The 18,386-nt window shown below is 47.9% G+C and overlaps 2 protein-coding genes across 3 annotated transcripts in view; one reads left to right on the forward strand and one right to left on the reverse strand.

Annotated features, from left to right (window-relative positions):
- The window catches only part of INPP5A (inositol polyphosphate-5-phosphatase A), a 188,897-nt gene extending 178,158 nt beyond the window's left edge, over nt 1-10,739 (forward strand). The window contains exons 13-16 of one of the 2 annotated variants that reach the window (XM_050335517.1): nt 4,809-4,920; nt 9,101-9,169; nt 10,362-10,398; nt 10,543-10,739. In XM_050335517.1, the coding sequence (XP_050191474.1) occupies nt 4,809-4,920; nt 9,101-9,169; nt 10,362-10,398; nt 10,543-10,592 (268 nt within the window). In that variant the 3' untranslated portion in view covers nt 10,593-10,739. Of the gene's footprint in view, nt 1-4,808; nt 4,921-9,100; nt 9,170-10,361; nt 10,450-10,542 lie in introns of both variants that reach the window. The other variant, XM_050335526.1, reaches the window with a different exon arrangement.
- Nucleotides 10,740-14,100: 3,361 nt separating this feature from the next.
- NKX6-2 (NK6 homeobox 2) lies at nt 14,101-16,486 on the reverse strand. The gene is made up of 3 exons (XM_050339158.1): nt 16,072-16,486; nt 15,589-15,761; nt 14,101-14,907 (listed from the first exon to the last, which is right to left on the reverse strand). The coding sequence occupies exons 1-3, from the start codon at nt 16,484-16,486 to the stop codon at nt 14,659-14,661; spliced, it is 837 nt and encodes a 278-aa protein (XP_050195115.1). The 3' UTR covers nt 14,101-14,658.
- Between the last annotated feature and the right edge of the window lie 1,900 nt (nt 16,487-18,386).

Genomic DNA, 18,386 nt, shown 5'->3' on the forward strand with positions numbered 1-18,386 from the left:
GCTCTGCTGACAGGATGGTTTACGATGTCGGAAGGCTTTTCACCCTGCAGTAAGCATTTTTGTAAAGGTGTCTAATCATCTTTGACAATACCTGTCAACAGCAGTAGTGCTCTGATATTACTGACCCTCTTAATGGTTTATTTTCCCTAAACAGTTGCCAAGTAGCTCTCATCATTATTGACTGTGACACCAGTAGTTCACTGGACAGCCTGCTCCTTATTAACAGAGTTAGCAATTCATCAAAGTGTTTGGTTAAATTTCAGCAACATTGAGCATTATATGAGTGGTGTTGCTGGAAGTTTTATTCAGAAAACCCACCTGACCGTAATCCTGATTAAATAAGCGTAACTGAAACAAAAGTTTGTGAAATAAGATGGAAAAGCAGCTAGAAGCAACATACTGAGAAAAAGCAAATCCTAAACAACTGGAGATAAATTGTACAGGCCTTTCAAAGAGATACTTCAGCTCTAAAACTGCCTGTCCCTCCATCATCCAGTGCAGGCACAGTCCAAGTGCATTTTGCATAACTCTGCTGACTGGCATACACAGAGAATATCAGACTATTTCTGCTATTAATTAATTCTAATTCTAATTCTGCTATTAATTCTGCTATTACTCTGCTGACATGAGTGGTTAAGGTCCTAAATTCCAACTTTGCTCCTGTTTTAAACAGGGCAGAAAAGTTGTTCCACATGGAATTCCTCATTTCCCCATTGCATTTTTAAGTAGATATAATAGTGTGTGTAACAAACTATCGATGATGGCTGTGATGGTGACATCACCTGTAACCATACAGCCTCCTAAGGTTAGGAAGTGTGTACAGCCTTACCTGGCCTACAGCACCTGTATCTGTTTATCATTTATGTTTCAGTGGTACCTAGAGGCCTTTATCTGTTATGTCATCATTTTTACACGAGCACTCACTATTCCTTCTCAAGATCACTGTTTTCTCTGCACTGCACAAGGTGGATTGTGATTGAGGCAGAATTCTGCTGATAGGGGAGAAAAATACATCCTTTCCTGTGTAATTCTGGGGCATGGAGAGTTGGTTCTCCCTTTTCCTCTACCACAGTCACCGTCCTGGTGGTTAAGACTAATGATGCAAGCACAGAAAGATGGCACAACACTTTCCCTCTGGAGACTGACACTGGAATTTTTAACTTTTGATTATTTGATGTAGAGGCCTTTAAAATTATTTTTTATTAGATCTGCATTTGTTTTCATCAAACCTGTAATTATTTCTACAATTCAAAGATGAGAAAAATCTGTTAACTAGAATTACTTAGTTTTGAATTAAGAACCGTGAGTTCCTTATTTGCTTGGATTGAATGTGTTTCAAGAGGCTGGAGATGCCAGCAAACAAATCTAGTTTAATGCACTTGATTGTAGACAATATTATACTCAATGTCTTTTGGAAGATGGGTATTACAAGAATGGTTCTGCTTTTTGCACGCACACAACCTTAAATTTACAGTATTCTTTGAAAGAGACTATTCATGTCTGATGGCAAAGAAGCAGGTGAGAAGTGGGGTTGAAAGGAAGGAAGGAGGAGGGAAATTGTGAAGCCACCCTGGAAAGAACAAAACCAGAATGGTCAAATATCAGTGTGTATTGGCACACTCGTGTCTTGGTTACCCACTGAAGCCAGTGGAAATATTTTCTAGTTCCCTGGGCTCCATCATGATCTGTGCTGTCTGGGCAGAGGCTGGGTGGGAAGGAGCAAAGAGAATGTTGTGCCTTTGTGTCCCAGTTTTCCTGAAGCCCTGGCTGTGGGGCCGAGTGCCAGCCCAGCACACACATGCACAGCACACCCAGGGGCCATCTCCTGGGCACAGAGCTCGTGTCCGTGGCTGGCACTGAGTGCTGGACCGGGACAGGTCTGAGGCTTTGGACATTTTCCCTGAGTCTTTAATTCCGCGACATTTTCTGTTGTAGCAGCACCGGAATCATCAGCCTGGCTTCCCAAAATGCTTGTGCATCTCTCAGGCTTCTCTTTCCATTGCTTGTCTTGACTGGTTTATAATCCCACCAGCTGGTGGGAAGGCATCCAAAGGAGGTAACGTCATGTAAGACACCAGAGTATCCTTTGGGGAGAAGACCCTTAAAAACACTCCCAACTAAGCAAAAGCTTCAGAGCTCACAGGCAGGTGATTCAGTTCTGGAAGCAGTCACACTATTTTCATGCCATATTCATTTAGCTACAGAACAGTTTGATGGAGACAACTTCAGGGGTGTATGGTATTTGGACAGTTTTGGCCTGGAATACTTCACATTCAGCAGCATGCTTCACAAAAATTTCTTCCATGAGTTTTATTCCAGAAACCCCTAACAGAGCTCTTATTTGCAAAAATCTATTTATGATCAGTAGCATATAACAAACTGAAGTATCCTGTACCCACAATCCAATGAGTCACAGAAAAAAAGAATCCCTCATGGAAATTTTGAGTCCTATTTAGATATGACCACTGTTTGCCCATCTACAAAAGAATCCTGCATATTCCAAATTTTGACCCCTCTAGAGCATGAAGGAGGAGAGCAAATAGTTACTTGCCCTTATTTTTTGGGCATGTATCTCATTAGGATTTTTTATTATGTGAGTGTCAGCATTTCACTGAGAGTGGGACTTGCACACCCCAAAGGGGATGGAGGGAGGGAGAAGGCTTATTAGAGTGCAGCAAGACAGAACCCTCCACACTTCTGGCTGGAAGGAAGGATTCTGCCTTATAAAAAGAAGAGCTTACCCCACTGTATTAAGTTATTACCTACAGGTCATTTTGTCTGGATAACTTTTGCAGCATTTATTTTTATCTCTGTCCCAGCCATTAGAAATCTGATTTGTCAAAGATACTTGTAAACTACAGTAACTTCTTGACTGGCTGATCGGTGCTAAAGACCTTGAAAAATTTGCAGAAGTTTTCACCCTGAGATAACATTAAGATCAATAAAGCAAATTGATAAATACCATTTCATAGAGTATAGGCTCTTGGGTGAAATGCTGTAACACATAGCAGTAACAGATCATTCTAGGCATGGAACATCATACTTCAAAAGCCATACAGTTAATAGCCTAAAAGGAAGGATTATGTGAAATGTGATTGATTCTTATACCTTAAGTCACAGAAAGTAGCTTCAGTTATGTGGGGTTCTGGAGTAACTGAAGTAAGAGGTTACGAGAAAAAGTCAACCCTTAAATTGCAGACAAAGAGCTTCTACTACCAATAGTATTACATCATCAAAATATTTCACAGACACTCAGAAATAAGCTGTACTTCTGTATGTCAGTGAAGCAGCAAATTGAATTCTCATAATATGTTTTGAAAATGAGTCTTGTTAGGTTTGATGAGGTGGAAAAGGTACTGAGATCACTGGTTTGTTCCAGTACGCTCAGAACGCTTTTCTTGGACGTTTGCCATGGCTAATCTTTGTAATGGCAGTGTAGCTTGTAAACCCATTTGGTAGAGAGCTATATGTCTGTTTCAGAGCATCACACCAAGCAGGGTGGTAAATAAGTTTCTCTTCAAGCGTGCAAACCCTTTTGTTACGATACCAGAAATTTTATTTTAACACACATATCAGAAAAACCTCAGTATTTCCTTTATGAATTCAGTGATGAGCAGAATAAAATGCAAATGTCATTTTAAATGCACTCACACAGACTTATGTAGATTTATTTTTTTAAGACATTTATCAAGGGCAAACTTTAATTCGCTCAGGCCGAACGTTCAAGAAATTGAGCCTGTCACAAACCCTCTGGATTTCTCCAAACCCCTCCTTGGCTACTCCTCTATGCCATTTTGGAAAACAGGGGGCCTTACAGTGTGATGAGCCATCATCAAATACAAAGTTCTATCATACTAAACCAGTGAGAACACTTGTAAGAGATAAGAGGAACTTTGGCCTCAGCCTGCTGAGGTTGAGCCAGAGTTTGCCCTTCAGGTGCTTCAGAAGATTTCAGCCCATGGGCTCACACAGGTGTGTTAACTCTAGTTAGATCCTGCAGAGTAAAATAAACAGTTTCTTTTGCCTTCTAAAGCTACATTAGAATGCACTGGAGATGCCACAGCACGTTTGTGATGACCCCAGAGCATAACTACCATTTAATCAGCTTCTGTTCAAGATATCTTTACAAAATAATGTACTTTTTCTTAATACAATTTCATAGAGAGCTTCAGGATCTTATGTAGTCAGCATAGTTTTCCCTAAACCACATTCCTGATTCCTTGGTTCTGAAGGAATCCCCCGCAAAACCTGCTGTCTTGTCCTGTCTTCCCTTCTGTCACTCTAAAAGAATCTGTCCAGGGGAGGTTTGTACAGCTGCAGTGATCCCAGCACTCTGAACTCTGTTTTCTGTAAATTGTTCCTGGATAACTCTCCTTGAGAGAATCCTGCGAAGAAATCCAGATATGAACTTTTTTTTTTTTCCATAGGTTTCCTTTTTCATCTTCTCTGTATACATTTTCCACAGTCACAGTCAAGTGCCTGATTTGAAGTTGTTGTTGAACTGATTTTCCTACTTCCACATAGATAAACAGTTTGCTGTCTTTAAACACTCTCATGTGCACAAGGCAGGAGGTGAGACTTTCTGAACTGTGTGTGTCTTAACATGTAGGGTTGTATATCTGAGAAAAGACATAGAGAAAGCACATGAAAAGGAAGGGGGGAGGAGGAAAGAAAAACATATACAAGAGGTGTCCAGAAGAGCTGCTTTTTGCCAGTGAAATTTTGTAATTAGTGTGGCCCTTTGAGCCAGAGGTTTCAGGATGCTTTGCAAAGAGTCACTGATGGATGTGGTTGGGATTTGTTTGCAGTTATCCCTACAGTGAGGATTCTAGCCAGGGAAAGCAGTACATGAACACGAGATGTCCAGCCTGGTGCGACAGAATCCTGATGTCCCACTCAGCCAAGGAGCTCATTCTGAAAGTAAGTACAGACCTGCAGCCTCCCGCTGCCTCCACACCGCACTGCTCTGCACCTGGGGCTGGGAGAACTGCCTGTCCCTGAGCCTGCCTGTGGCAGACGCTCTCCAGGCTGCAGAGAGCACACCATGGCACTAAGAAAGGGAGGTGCTTCCAGTGTTTTGCACCCCAGAGGGTGGATTTGTCCCCAGTAACCTGCTGGCAGTGACCAAAAGCTTCTTTTGGTGTCTGAGCTGCCAACGCTGGCTGCCTGACCTCTGTCCCATGCCCCCTCTGTGCTCCTCAGTGCTGTACTGCGGGCACAGCACTGGGAAACTGCCTGCTTTAAAGACAGTAACAGAAAATACAAAGGCCCTACCAGTGCCCCAGCCCAGTCCACCCTACAGCACTGCCTGTCCCAAAGATTCAACAGGGACGCAGATGGAAGCAGGTACGAGTGGTGCTGGCTGAGAAGTCATGTAATTGAGAGAAGAACCTGTCCAGCAACAGCTGGAGGCACCTAAGTTACATAAGGGTAGATTTCTCAAGGTATTCCCAAGGATATGTAAGTCCTAGATGGACCAAATCTGTCACTGTCCCTGACTGAGGGCAGTCTCCAGCAAGTAGGCCCCTAACTCTGGTGCACCAATTAGATGCCTACATTTAGACACTCCATTAGAGCCTTAAAGATATTGCTGTGCAACATTTTCAGAACGTACAGTTCCTGCTGTGATTTTAGGGTAAGTAGATAGGGTAAAGTTGGTGATAACTCTGTCCAAAGTTAAATGACCTAAATATGGTTCAGGACCCTTCGAGTTTTCCTTTCCTGACGTTTCCTCCTGCCTTGCTCCACTTTGCTCTGCCCCTTTCTGTGGGAGCACTGGACCAGGTCAGCCTCTGCCAGCTTACCCTGCTTGTGTTCCCTGTGTGCCTGCTCGTGGCACCTGGCCCCCTGTCCTGCTGGCCCTAGGCTGCCAGCTGCCCCAGAGGGCCAGAACAGAGCAGGGAAGGGGTGTGGGATTTGAGGAGATCTCTCCCACATCTCTCTGCTCCCAGCTGGTTTTCCTGCCCCTCTGGCTGCGGGCGTGATGCAGGAATGGATGTGCTGCCACATTCCAGCACTGCTGCAGCAAGGGGGTCTTGCCGACCAGACTATGTGACTGTGACACTTTCCAAACCCCAAATTGCCCAAAGTCCCGTGTCTGTCTGTGTGTTCCTGTATAATTAATGCAGTTTAATGGGAGTGAATTACAGAAAATAATCTTTGCAAGTAAATCCATGTCCTACAGCTTCATGGCTTTTTTTTTTCCCTGTTTAAATTAATTACACCCTTGAAACTTGCTCTCCTGAAGTTTATAACCTTCTGTTTCTCTCTCATCAGGGTTATTTATCTCGTGATTAGACTGTTTGCTTTGCAGTATATAACTCCCTGAAAGGCTGGGAACATGTTTTCTGTAGCTACTCGAATTTCAAGTCAATGCACTTCCTCACACACTTTAATGTGTAAGAAGTCCTCTGCACGACATCTCAAAAGTTTCACCCAAATTTTAGGCAATGCATTTACTGCAGTATTTACTAAAGAAACCTGTGAAGCTTATGAGAAATACAGGCTTTATAGTCAAATAGTAATGTCAAATCAGTGTTATTTGATCTTCTTATGCAAAAACATCATGTGAAAAAGTGAGATTTTACACAAAATATTACAGATAGTACTTGGTGCCCATGAAATTCCTAAAGAACAAAGGATTAAAACCATGGAAAGAGTGGCCAATGAGGGAAGATTTTTTTTTCTTAAAGCTATGAATAAGGAGATAGAAGTGTACACAAAGGCTTGAAGAGTGTAAACACTACAGAGGGAAAGGAATTCTTTCTGATTATCTAGAGGGCTATAACTTGGATATAATGGGAGAAAATTAAACAAAGGAAAACAAAGTTAGAGCACTGGAGAAGTTTGTAACTGTGAGGTGAGTTACCCAATTCCCAGTGTCTGTGTAACAAAAACCCAGTCAGTTGGATCACTCAGAGCTTACCTTTGAAAGTGCACAGAATTCTGTCTGTGGAGCTTTGCATTTGCAAACTGTGATCAGGCAGCTGGGGGCATCTCCAGAAACACCTGTGCAGTGTGATGGGTGTTGCTGAGGCCAGGCTGCCACAGGGCTCTAACCGGTGGGTCTGTACCAGCACGGGAGTTATCCAGCCCAAAGCCACCCTGGGATTCTGGCCCAGAAAACAGTCCTTAGAAAAGAATGCTGAGCTGATAGAGGAAAGGGCAAAACGACCTTACAGGTTTCTGTGGCTCTGCACAGGGAGCAGCAATGGCCTTGCAGTGAGAATTTACTCCAGACCTGCACTTTGAAGCTTTAAAAGGAACTGTGAAGAAAGTAAAAGCCAATTTTAATTAACTGATTAGACTGTAACAAATCCTTTAAATATGTTATTTGAATTTTTAAAGGCTTTTTTGTTGTAATTACCTATCAAATATTCTTATGCAGGCAATTATTTTGCTGTATTAATTTTTCATATAGGCAAATAAAGAGTTTATTTTTCTGCCTTAGCAGTTCTATATTTTATTCCAAACCAAAACTGTTGTAAATCTGCATTTAGATCGCAGGTAGGGAAAGGGTAGCGTGCACAAATTGCCACTGCACGGTGTGCTCAGCTACACAGTAGGCATTACAGATTGTACAGACATGGGGCTGTAAACAGCTTTCATGCAACATCATCTATCATGCCATGGTCGGTTACCTCACCATCATGTTATTTTATGCTTCCTGAGCCCTAAACCACCAAAGGTTGCCCACTGCTCGGGAGCTGCGCTGATGCCTGATCGCATGAAGTAATGAATGCTCAGCCAAGTGGATATTGTTTCTGCTTGTGCACTGCTGTAATTTGTTTATCTGTCTAAAGATTATGCAGTTGAAAATCCACAATTTTATGCTGCCTTTGTAAATTATCAAGTCGCTTTTGATGAATGTATCCCCACTTCCGATGCTGGTGGCATTATGATCTTGAAATATTGGAAAGTGCTCATGCATACAATGCAGAAGGTTATGTTTTTATATTTTTGGCAGGCAACCGTGCTATAAAGTAAATCTGACCTTAAGCTTCCTTACTGCACTAAAGATAATTCAGTTTTAACTTTATAGTCCCTAAATGCTACTGTTTATATAAAGTTATTGCCCAGTCAAACTTGACTGATTACAGATGAGAAAGTCTTGACTGTTTCACACAAAATAAATTAGTATTGCCAACTAGTTTAAAGCACATCTATGATCGTATTAGAGACTGGAGAGTGTGCAGATTGCAGATTTAATTAGCTTATAGAAATTAGCATAATAAGAAGTTGTCTTGTATGGCAAGGTATTTGTATTTATTTCTGAAGTGCTGCGCTGGAGGATCAAAACAGAGCCTCCAAATCACGTTTATTGCAAACAGCAGAAAGATGAGTACATTTTATTGTTCATTAAGCTACAAATGCTTCAGAAGTTCGGTGTGTGAGAGTAAAGTTTGACATGGAACAAAATGAAAGCAATTCATAATGGAGACTGGAGGAATGTCATCTTTCATTTGCTGATTTTCATAAAATCACTGAATGCTTTTTTTTCAGATGAAGAAATTTGTCTCAGAGAAATTGTTAAAGATTATATTCATAACCTGAAAATAATCATTCATCTCTCTGAACATTTAAAATCCCCTATATGATGAAATCAAATGCTTTTATAAGGCAACGCGTATTGCATTTAATTCAGAGAACAACATTTATCACACCTAATTCAATAAAAATTGTGTGTTGTTCTTTAAAAAGGACTGGTCAAACATGCCAGCTGCATTTTGCAGCAGAAGCCTGGAATGCAGCTACCAGGAGTCCCTCATTTCCCCCAGCCCAGCGTCAGCCATGAACATTTCCCAAGGCTGCAGCGCGGGGAGGAGGTGCAGAGAGATCAGGAGTTCTGTTCTGAGGGCAAACTGCACAAATTGCTGCATAAACTGCACAAAAATTACTGCAGGCAGGATTGGACATAAAGTGCATTTTACACAGACTTTCTCTGGAGAAGCCAGGCAAAGATGTGTTAATATCACCTCTCTCAGAAAGTGGTTTGACCTATTTGCACAATATTTCCGTGTTTCTTTCTGTTTCTGTATGTAATCTGGAGAATTCTGGGGACTGACTAGTGTTTTGTTGTGTTTTGGTTTTTTTTAACTAGTCAGAAAACGATGAGAAGATAGTAATATATGACCACATTGGGCCAAATGTCTGCATGGGGGATCACAAGGTAATGAAACATTTTAGTATTGTGTCTTCTAAGTTTGTATTAGGAAGGAGAATGTATGCACTAGGTTCTGTTAATTTTAAGTCAGTTATACCTCTGCCCTGTTTTTAAAGTAACGCCCTGAAAATGTTTCAAAGTTGAATTCAGCCGAAATCAGCCAGTGTATCAGAGTAGCTGCTTGTATGGAAATCAAATAAAGAACGGGATGATGGGCACTAGGAATGAAAGCAGGATATGGTGCAAGTGAAGAGGAGCCATCTGTGCACTTACAACTGTTCTAAAACAAAAGTAATTTTATTGGGTTATCAGAGATGCTTCTAAATCGTAGCCTCAGTTAGGTTGGTGCCTAGGTGCTTATTAGTAAAAGAACATATTGGTAGTTCCATATTCAACCAACAACTGATAAAAAGAATATAGAAAAAATACATAAAATTACATAAATACCTGTTGTTAAAATTAATAAAAATATCTGAAATTTGCAGTGTTTTCTGCCGAAGATGCCAGATGGAAAGCTAAGTCAGAAATACCTCAAAACAGAGTATTTACTTTCTTAGAAAAAAAGCCAGTTGAGGAGTAGGAGGAAACCTCTGAAAGCCCATCTAAAATCAGCACTGAGGCTCCTGAATGATAATGCAGAGAGGGGTAGTGGGTAATTACACGTGTGTGTGCACACATAAATCCATACTCACAAATACATACCCCTGTTTACTTCCATGGGCAGAGTTCTTGTGAGACAGAGCATTGTCTTCTAAGGAAGAATGCACTTAAGGCATTGGTCCAGAATCAGCCCAATCAGGTTTTAAAATACAGAAGTTTACTAACTTACTCAGTAAATGTAAAGTTCAGTGTGTCAGCACCAGGACAGCCAGTTCAGAAAAAGCAGGTTTTTTTTTTCCTTTGTCACCAAAGTGGCATGGCAATTTCAGTGGAGCTGATTCTGTGACAGGAGGGAGATGTGTGTGGAACCTGATTCTCTTCCCAGAGAAATCAGTGGAAAATCGTCCCTTAGGTTTCAGTGGGAGCAGAAAAATCTGTGAGGAGATTATGTCATACCCTTGTGCATTTTGTAGATAGATTAATTCAAAAACTTATTGCGACATTTTGTTGTGTTTGCTACTGACTGTAAAAAAAAAAAAAAAAAAAAAAAGTGTCTATTTCAAACGTGTAACCTCTATTTTTCCCTAACTTGCTGCAGCCTGTGTTCCTGTCCTTTCGAATAGCTGCTGGGGCAGGTAAACCTATTGCAAATGTGCACAAGTGTTGTGTCGTGCAGTGATGTGGTGGTAAATATCATCTTTTTCCTTTACGTTTATATTTTCTACATCATTTCCCCTGTGTTTATCTTTCTTTTTAAAAAAATGCCAATTCTGCAACAGGAAAAAGATGCCTACGAAGTGAGAAGATTTTCCGTGAAACCACCCTGTAGGAGGAGGGAAGGCAGCACCCGAAATCCATAATCCCAACAGCTGTATTGATCAATCCAGTCCCGAGTGCCACATTTTTAGACTGCTGATCGTACACTATGCTTCAGCATCTGGACTCTGTTCGAGAGAAGCCTCACATACCTCACTGTCTTGTATGTTCATGTGACATCAAGTAGAAATGTGGAATTATTTTTTATATATATGTCACAGTTCTGTTGCCAAAACTCTAAATAGACAGCAGAGATGTTATGTATTTTAGATTTCACGACTTTCAACTTTTAATAAGTGTTTGTCAATGTGGAAAAGCTATTTCAGCATATTATAAACTTTTAAAGGTATCATGCCTAACATTATATATCTTTACCACTTTGGGGTTTTGTACATTGGATTGTATAGATAGAGATATTGATGGTTTTAAATGGTATTTTCTTTGTTGACCAAGGCTTATGGTTTGTGTTTTAGTTTTAGTATTTTGTTTTTTCATTTTTATAATTTTTTTCTCATTTTATTTACTATACTGCCATGTTACATGGTTTTTGAATCACACAGCAGCTGCTTTCTATACATACATATATATGTGTGTGTATATATATATGTATGTATGTGTATATATACACAGATATATAAATAATTTATAAACCTGACCAAACTTACGCTAAATATACTTTCCAATATGAATGCTTGAGAGTGCCATATCAGCAGTTAGTGTTGGAGTCTTAGCAGGTTTAGTTAAATGTACATTGACAACCAACATTTATATAATAAATAATATATAGCAGTGCCATCCTGGATACAGATATATAGCATACTATATAGCACATATATTAGCAGTTTCACTTTGTTACTCCTATAATCCCTTCTTTCTATGTAATATTAAGGATTGAATGTGAAGTTCTTAGCTAGGTTTGGGTGTAACTTTCCAGAATTTTGTAAACTGTTTTTGTCCGTCTTTTGTTACTGTTTTTTGGTGCCAAGTATTCTATATTGAAACAATAACAACACGGGAGAAGAAAAATATAGTCTGCTTCAAGCAGCAACTGTATTGGACACAGACTGTATTTATACAGTGTTAAAGGAAAAAAAAAACCAACAACCAACAACCCTACTGTAAATTTTCCTGGTTAGTAGCTCAGTGCAGCCTACAATATAGTCTTGTTACAGACGTTTTTCTCCCACCACTAAATACAACATTAAAAGGTGATTAGGGAGTCTGTTGATGAAACACAAATGTATGTTTTATTGATTTAATTTAGAACACTACAGAGTTCATGGACTACGTGATGGCATTAGATTGATGCTTAATTTTGGTATAAATCACTACCATTGAAAATGATTTGATGTCCGCTTGCAGAGTGTTTTCTCAACAGCACAACCCGGTTTATATCAAGTATCGTTGCCCAAAGGGTGTCTGCAGCTCTGTATTGTTATTGTGCCATGTTGCATTATAACCACACAGTAATTCTATTTAAGCGAACTCAACTCATGATAACTTTGAAGGCCTTTAGAAATGAGTACTCTGGTTCTCAAGCAATAAAACTAATCATGGTGAACATGGCTGTGTCTGCCCCTTTAATTTGGGCATTGGGGATTACAGGGAAATTATTAAATTGTCACATTTCTTATTAATGAGATACCTGTTAATCTCCTGCCAATTAACAAGGTTATTTTTCACATGAAAACCTGTATGATAGGATGCAGTTCTGGTGTTAATCGAATCACAATACAAACCGAGGGAAAGGATCTGCTGTGGGAGCGCTGATGGAGGGGGATGCAGTTTCACGAGCTGTTCACGAAATACCAATCCCCAGCAGGTCAGAAAACGTGCCACCATAAACTCCTTCGTGGTTACCTGAAGTTTCAGAAAAAAACTCCGCAGCCTTTTCCAGCTGGGACCGAAGCCTCGTGTGCGGATGAACTGGCCGGAGCCGGGAGCCGCGGGGCCGTCCGGGGCCCGGACCCCTCCGGGGGCGCAGGAGCTTCGGAGAGCTACCCCGAACGGAACCTCCTGAGGTTGAGGAACGCAGCTTTCGCATTTAAACAGCCTCGGAGACGTCTCCGGGGCTCGGGGGTAGCCGAGCCGGGCCGGACCGATCCCGGTGCACGGGCCGTGTCCCCAGGCTGTCGGTCCAGCGGAGCCGCCTCGTCCCGTAACGCGGGGCCACCACCGAGCCCGTTTCGTTCAACAGCTGCGGGAAGGGGCAGGTGGGAAGGACTGGGCTCCAGCGCAGGTGTTTTTATCCAGCCATTTCCCCTCAGGAGCCCGGTCCCAGCGCCCCGGCTCAGCCTGCTCACAGCTGGACGAAAATTAATCACTAAACTCGATTCGCTCCCTCCGTAACCGCGGCACAACCGAGCGCGGCCGCGTTCACTGCGTAGGGACCTGCGGGATCCCCCGCCCTCCCCGGGACGCGGAGCTGCCCCGGCAGGAGCGCAGGGGAATCAGCCCCAGCGAGCGGCGGCACCGGGACCGGGGATGCTCCGCGGGGGCGGCCCCGACCCCCGCCCGGAGGGGCGCGGAGCGCCAGCGGTGGCCGCCGAACAGCACCGGAGCGGGGACCGGGGCAGGCTCTGCCGCTCCGGGCCCCTTCCCACCGACGCGGGCCCCTGTCACGCCCCGACGTGCGCGGCATCTGCGCGGGGGTGATGGCACATCCCCGGGAGCGCGGGCAGGGGCGGCCGGGCCGCGTCCCTCCGCGGTGCGGAAGGAGGGTGCAGGACCGGGCCCCGCAACCGCTCGGGGAGCCGTCCCGGCCCCGCCGGGGTTCGTGTCTCTGCGCTGGTTGCCGGGCAGTGCCTGCGGTGCGGCCGCTGCCTTTGCTCGGACTGCGAAGCCGTAGCTGAGACACGGGAAGAAAAGAACGTCTCGTTAACTGACAAAAAAATTAAGCACCTTGACGGCGCGGGCGGCTCAGACCCACCGGGCCTCGCGTGTGCCGAGGAGACAAACGCGGAGCCTCGGCGGTCGGTTCGGGCACGGGCGCGCCCGCAGGTGCTGGACCAGGGCCCACGGGCACGTCCCGGGATCCCAGCGGGAAGGGGCGGGAAGGCGGAGGAGCTCGCAGGCCTCCGCCGCGGATCTCAACGAGTTCGCGTTTTTGCAGCGGCCGGGGCCCGGGCAGCGCCGAGGGACGCGTCCCGGCCTCCACCTCTCCTCCCCGGAGCAGACCCCATCCCCGCCCGCCGCAACGCTCTGGGAGCCAGGGACCAGCGCTCCCGGCAGGTTCGGGCCGCACGTTCAGCTCGCGGGTCTCTCCTCTCCGGGGCTGGCAGAAGGTCCCACAGGGCGGGTTCCCGTGTGGCAGCGACTGCGGCCCCGGCGATGCCAGCGGGCCCGGGGCACTCCCGGCTCAGCCCGTCAGCCCTCGACCGCAGCGGCTCCTTTTCCCCCGCGGAACAGCGCCCAGCACGGGGGGTGCGGGCACCTTACAGGAGCACCGGGGTCCCCGGGCCTCCAGGAGCAGCAGGGCCAGGACCGAGAACGAGACATGCAGGAAGAAAGTCGCTAAAGGAGAAGCTTGTTAAATAATTTATTGATTTATACAAAGTCTTTCCAACACGTGTGGAGACATTATTTGATCCCAATGCAAAATCAAATGTCCATTTTTCTCTCGTCCTTTTTTTTTGGGCGTTGTTTTTTGGTTTTGGTATTATTAAGCATAAAATCCAGAGGCAGGAGAAATGAAACCGCCAAAACACTGAGGGACAAGGAGTGAAAGAAAACTGCTGTTTTTACACTAGAAATATACATCACAAAATCTGAAATTTACTATATACAACGTGGCTGAGCTTGGATTTGGCGACCCATAGAAAACATAACAAAACCTGATTGTTAGGTGCAGGAGACCAGCAGGAAGGCTAAAGGAAAGAGCAGGAACCTTAAAGGGACACAAATAAAACCCAAAAATTTGGAAAAATTTCTCTGAAATTTACATCGATGAGAAAGAAAATAATTTCATAACTTATTCTGTAAAAAATATATATACATTTCACATACATCTCAGGCTGTACAACACACCACTTCAAACACCCAGTTACACTCGCCCCATCGCGGCCGTCGGCCCCGTGCCCTCACAAGGTGTCCGAGCTGGTGCTGCAGGGGCTGACAAGGGACAGGTTCGTGGATTTGTGCTTTTTCAATAGCCTTGTGATTTTTTCGTCGTCTGAGTTGGGGTCCAGAGGCTTGTTATATTCGTCATCGTCCTCATTGTCCGAGCTCTCCTTCAGCTTCTCCGTCTCCGAGTCGTGCTTCTTCTTCGCCGAGGCCATCTCCGCCGCGTGTCTCTTCCGCCACTTGGTCCGTCTGTTCTGGAACCACACCTGGGCACCGGCACCGGGCACGGCTTAGGAACTGCCTCGGCCCCGCCGCCGCGCCCGCCCCTGCCCGCGGCCGTCCCGACCCGTCCCGCAGCGAGGCCCGCACTGGGCCGGGGCTGGCGGGGCCCCGAGCGGCTCCGGGGAGGGGACGCCAGGCTAGGGACACCTGCCCAGCTCTGCGGGACTGTCGCCAGACGGGGCTGTGCGGCGATAAAAGCAGCAGCTTTGCAGAGCAGTCGTTAATTTGGAAACAGGATACGGTGGGCAGAAAAATAAGTATTTTTGGCTCCCGGTACACCCCAACTCTCAGATGCTCATGCGGGCTTTGCTAAAAAATTTGTGGGGTTACACAAGGTAAAGTTGTGCCAGCGGACACGATCCTCGTGGAAAAGTGAGCCGTTTAAAGCAATTACCTGCGGGGAGCTTTTTTTTTTTTTTAATTGTTGTTGGGCTGGGCTCTTTGAAATATATTATGTCTATTCACATTAAATCGTTTGCAGCACAGGGAGCTCTAGAAATTGGCCTAAAATCTACCCACTACCGAAATATAATTTAAATTCTTAAGGACTTTTAAAAAATCCCTGTACGGTTGTGCCGTATTCGTGGTCACTGGCAATTACCGAGAGAGCAGAAAGCGGCCGCGGCAGGGAGCGGGAGAGGAGGGAGCCCGCGGGATGGACCTACCTTCACCTGGCTCTCGGTCATCCCCAGGGAGTAGGCGAGCCGGGCGCGCTCCGGTCCTGCCAAGTATTTCGTCTGTTCGAAGGTTTTCTCTAAAGCAAATATCTGCTGCCCAGAGAAAGTCGGTCGAGAGTGTTTCTTCTTGCCGTCCTTGTCCAAAACCATCCCGGTCTGAGCTAAAGGCGGAGGAGAAAGAGCTGCGTCAGGGACGGGCTCTGCACCGCTCCCGGCTCGGAACCGGGCCCCGCCTGGCGCTGCGGGGCAGCGGCCGCTTCGGGTATCCGGCGGCCCTGGAGCGGGGCTCGGTGCGGGACACTCCGGGGGCCGCACGATCGGCACCGGGCCTTCCTGCCGAGCACCGCGCCCGCCGCCTCGCCGGGCCGCCCGCCCCGTCCACCGCCACCGCCCGCCCGCGGCGTGGGGCGCCCCAGCTCCGCACCCCAGGCCACCTGCTCCCCGCACCCCGCCAGAACCGGCTCCACTTACCGGGACAGGCGAGCCGAGGGTCTCTCCAGGGAGAGCCTTGCACCACTCCCGGCCAGAAAATGGGCGGCCGCCCCGGCAGCTCCGCCAGCGGTTTCGGGTAGCGGGAGACGGCGGCGGGGCTGAAGTACATCCCGGCCGAGGCCGCCAGCCCGTTGATGCGGGGCAGCCCACCCAGCAGGTTGCTGGCGCTGCCCACGGGCCGCCCCAGGATGTCGCTTATTCCGTGCGGTGTCCCCAAGGGCAGCTGCGTGTTGAGTCCGCCCAGGGCCGGCGCCTTGAAGCCGGAGGGGTTCTGCAGGGCGTAGGGGAAGAGGGAGGTCTTCATCTCGGCCATGTTGTGCAGCGCGGCCAGCGGCGCGCTGCTGAGGACGAACGCGCTCTGGCGATTAGCATCCATCTGCCCCACCGCTAACATCTGCGGGCATCAGCGAGCGCCGCTCCCTCCCCGCCGCGCCGCGGCCGCTCCGCCGGAGCCCCGCGCCGCGGGAGCGCGGCCGCGGGCGGGACGGGCTCCTCGCCGCTCGCAGGATCTCAGCCAAGTACCGAAGTTTGCCGGGAGCAGGAAAACTCCGGCGCTTCCCCGTCCGCGGCTCAGCGGCGCGCGCCGCCAACGTCCAGGCTGGAAAGCGGCGAAAGCCGAACAGGGGGCACCGCGGGAGTCCCGGGAGGAAGAGCCCCCCGCGGCGGCGCGTCCCGGCGGGCTGCGGGCCCTGCGCTCCCCGCGCGGCCGGGCGGGAGGGGGTGCGGGACGGGGTGCGGGACCGGCGGCTCCGCGCGTGGCCCCGGCCGCGTGTCCGGTGGCGGCGGGGACGCCGCGCGCCCTCCCCGCGCGCAGATAACCGCGCGGGCACCTGCGCGCCCCGCGCCCATTGGGCGGCCGCCGCCCCGCGCCGCCGCCACTGCCCAATCGGCGGGCGGCGCGCGCCCCCACCCAGACACGTCACGGCCGGGCCGGGCGGGCGCGCGGGGCCGCACGTGGCGGGGCCGCGCCCGACGGGACCCCCGAGGGGACCCCGGGGGGGACCCCCCGACCCCTCCGAACGGGGGGCAGGACCCGGCTCCGAGCACCGAGCGGCTCCGGGCAGCGGCCGCGGGGCACAACGAGCGCCGCTCGGGGCGGGGGTCCGGCGGCTGCGCTGCCCCGCGGCTCTGGGGCGGGAGGTGCCGCGCGGGAATGCCCGGCTCGATCGCTGCTCTGTCGCGTAATCGGCTCCGTCTTCAACTGCGGGGCGGCCATTCTGTGGCATAAGAGTCCACGTTTAAAGCGGTTGTAAGAAATGGTCTTATGTCCTGGGAATAATTGGCTTGTTCAACTTGTTGCCTTTTCTGAAACCCTCTGGCCTCGGAGAGGGCTTCCCTTCCTCCCTCCGAGACACGACGGAGGTTTTTAAAGGAAGAAAACCTGCTGTTACATCGTAGCGGAACGAAGCTCGTTCGCACGAATAAAATGACAACAGATATTCCTAATCGAAAGCATGATTAATTGTCAAGAAAAGAAGAATTCGGATTTTAGGGCTTTATAGAAAATAATTCCGGAAACGGGGCTTATAGCACGTTCTCCGCCTTACAACTGCTTTCTCCTACGAGTCTGATGCGTTGTTAACCAAGGAAAACACCAACCACAACAAGCGGGGAGCTAAAACTTTTCCAAGTGTTCACAAAGTAAGCACGACTGGACTTGATCATATCAGAACAATTATTACAACGCATGGTCCTTTGGATGTGGTTATGTCTGTCATCAGAATCGTTTACAGGTGAACAGGGTTTCGTTTAACCTGTAACCGTAATGTCAGTGTAAGTTTGGGAAGTCATTATTCGGGCTCAGTCAATGGTTTTTGTTTTCAGCCGCTGGAGTTACGGGATGTAACAGTCCGTGTGTCTTGTTTTGCGCATCTTTGTAAATAACGTACAAACGTGACATTAAAAACGACGCTGCGCTTAGGAAGGTTTGATAAACGACTTCATTGCTTCTCCTTGCGTCTGTTGCAAACAGCAGCAGCGCAGGGAGCAGTCAGAGTGTATTGGGTTCCCGGTAGAGCCCCATTAGCTCTGTCCAGGCTCCTCTCCGCGCCGCCTGCGTGCGTTGGGAAGGGGGTGGCGATGCCACCTGCTCCCTCCGCCCCCGGCGCGGCTCCGGCTCACGGCGCCGTTGGAAGCTGCTGGAGGCGGCCCCGGCGGGGCTGACCGGCCCTCCCGGAGGGCCGCGGGCCCTCTCAGAGATGGGTGACAGCCCCTCCCGAGCGGGCAGGGGCCGGCGCGCCAACAGCCCGCGGCTCGGCTCGGTCTCCGCCTGCCCGGCGCAGACAGCCGGGCTC

The sequence above is a fragment of the Myiozetetes cayanensis genome, unplaced genomic scaffold (genome assembly GCF_022539395.1).
Source record: "Myiozetetes cayanensis isolate MyiCay16 unplaced genomic scaffold, myiCay2020 scf10, whole genome shotgun sequence".
In the NCBI taxonomy this organism is placed as follows: Eukaryota; Metazoa; Chordata; class Aves; order Passeriformes; family Tyrannidae; genus Myiozetetes; species Myiozetetes cayanensis.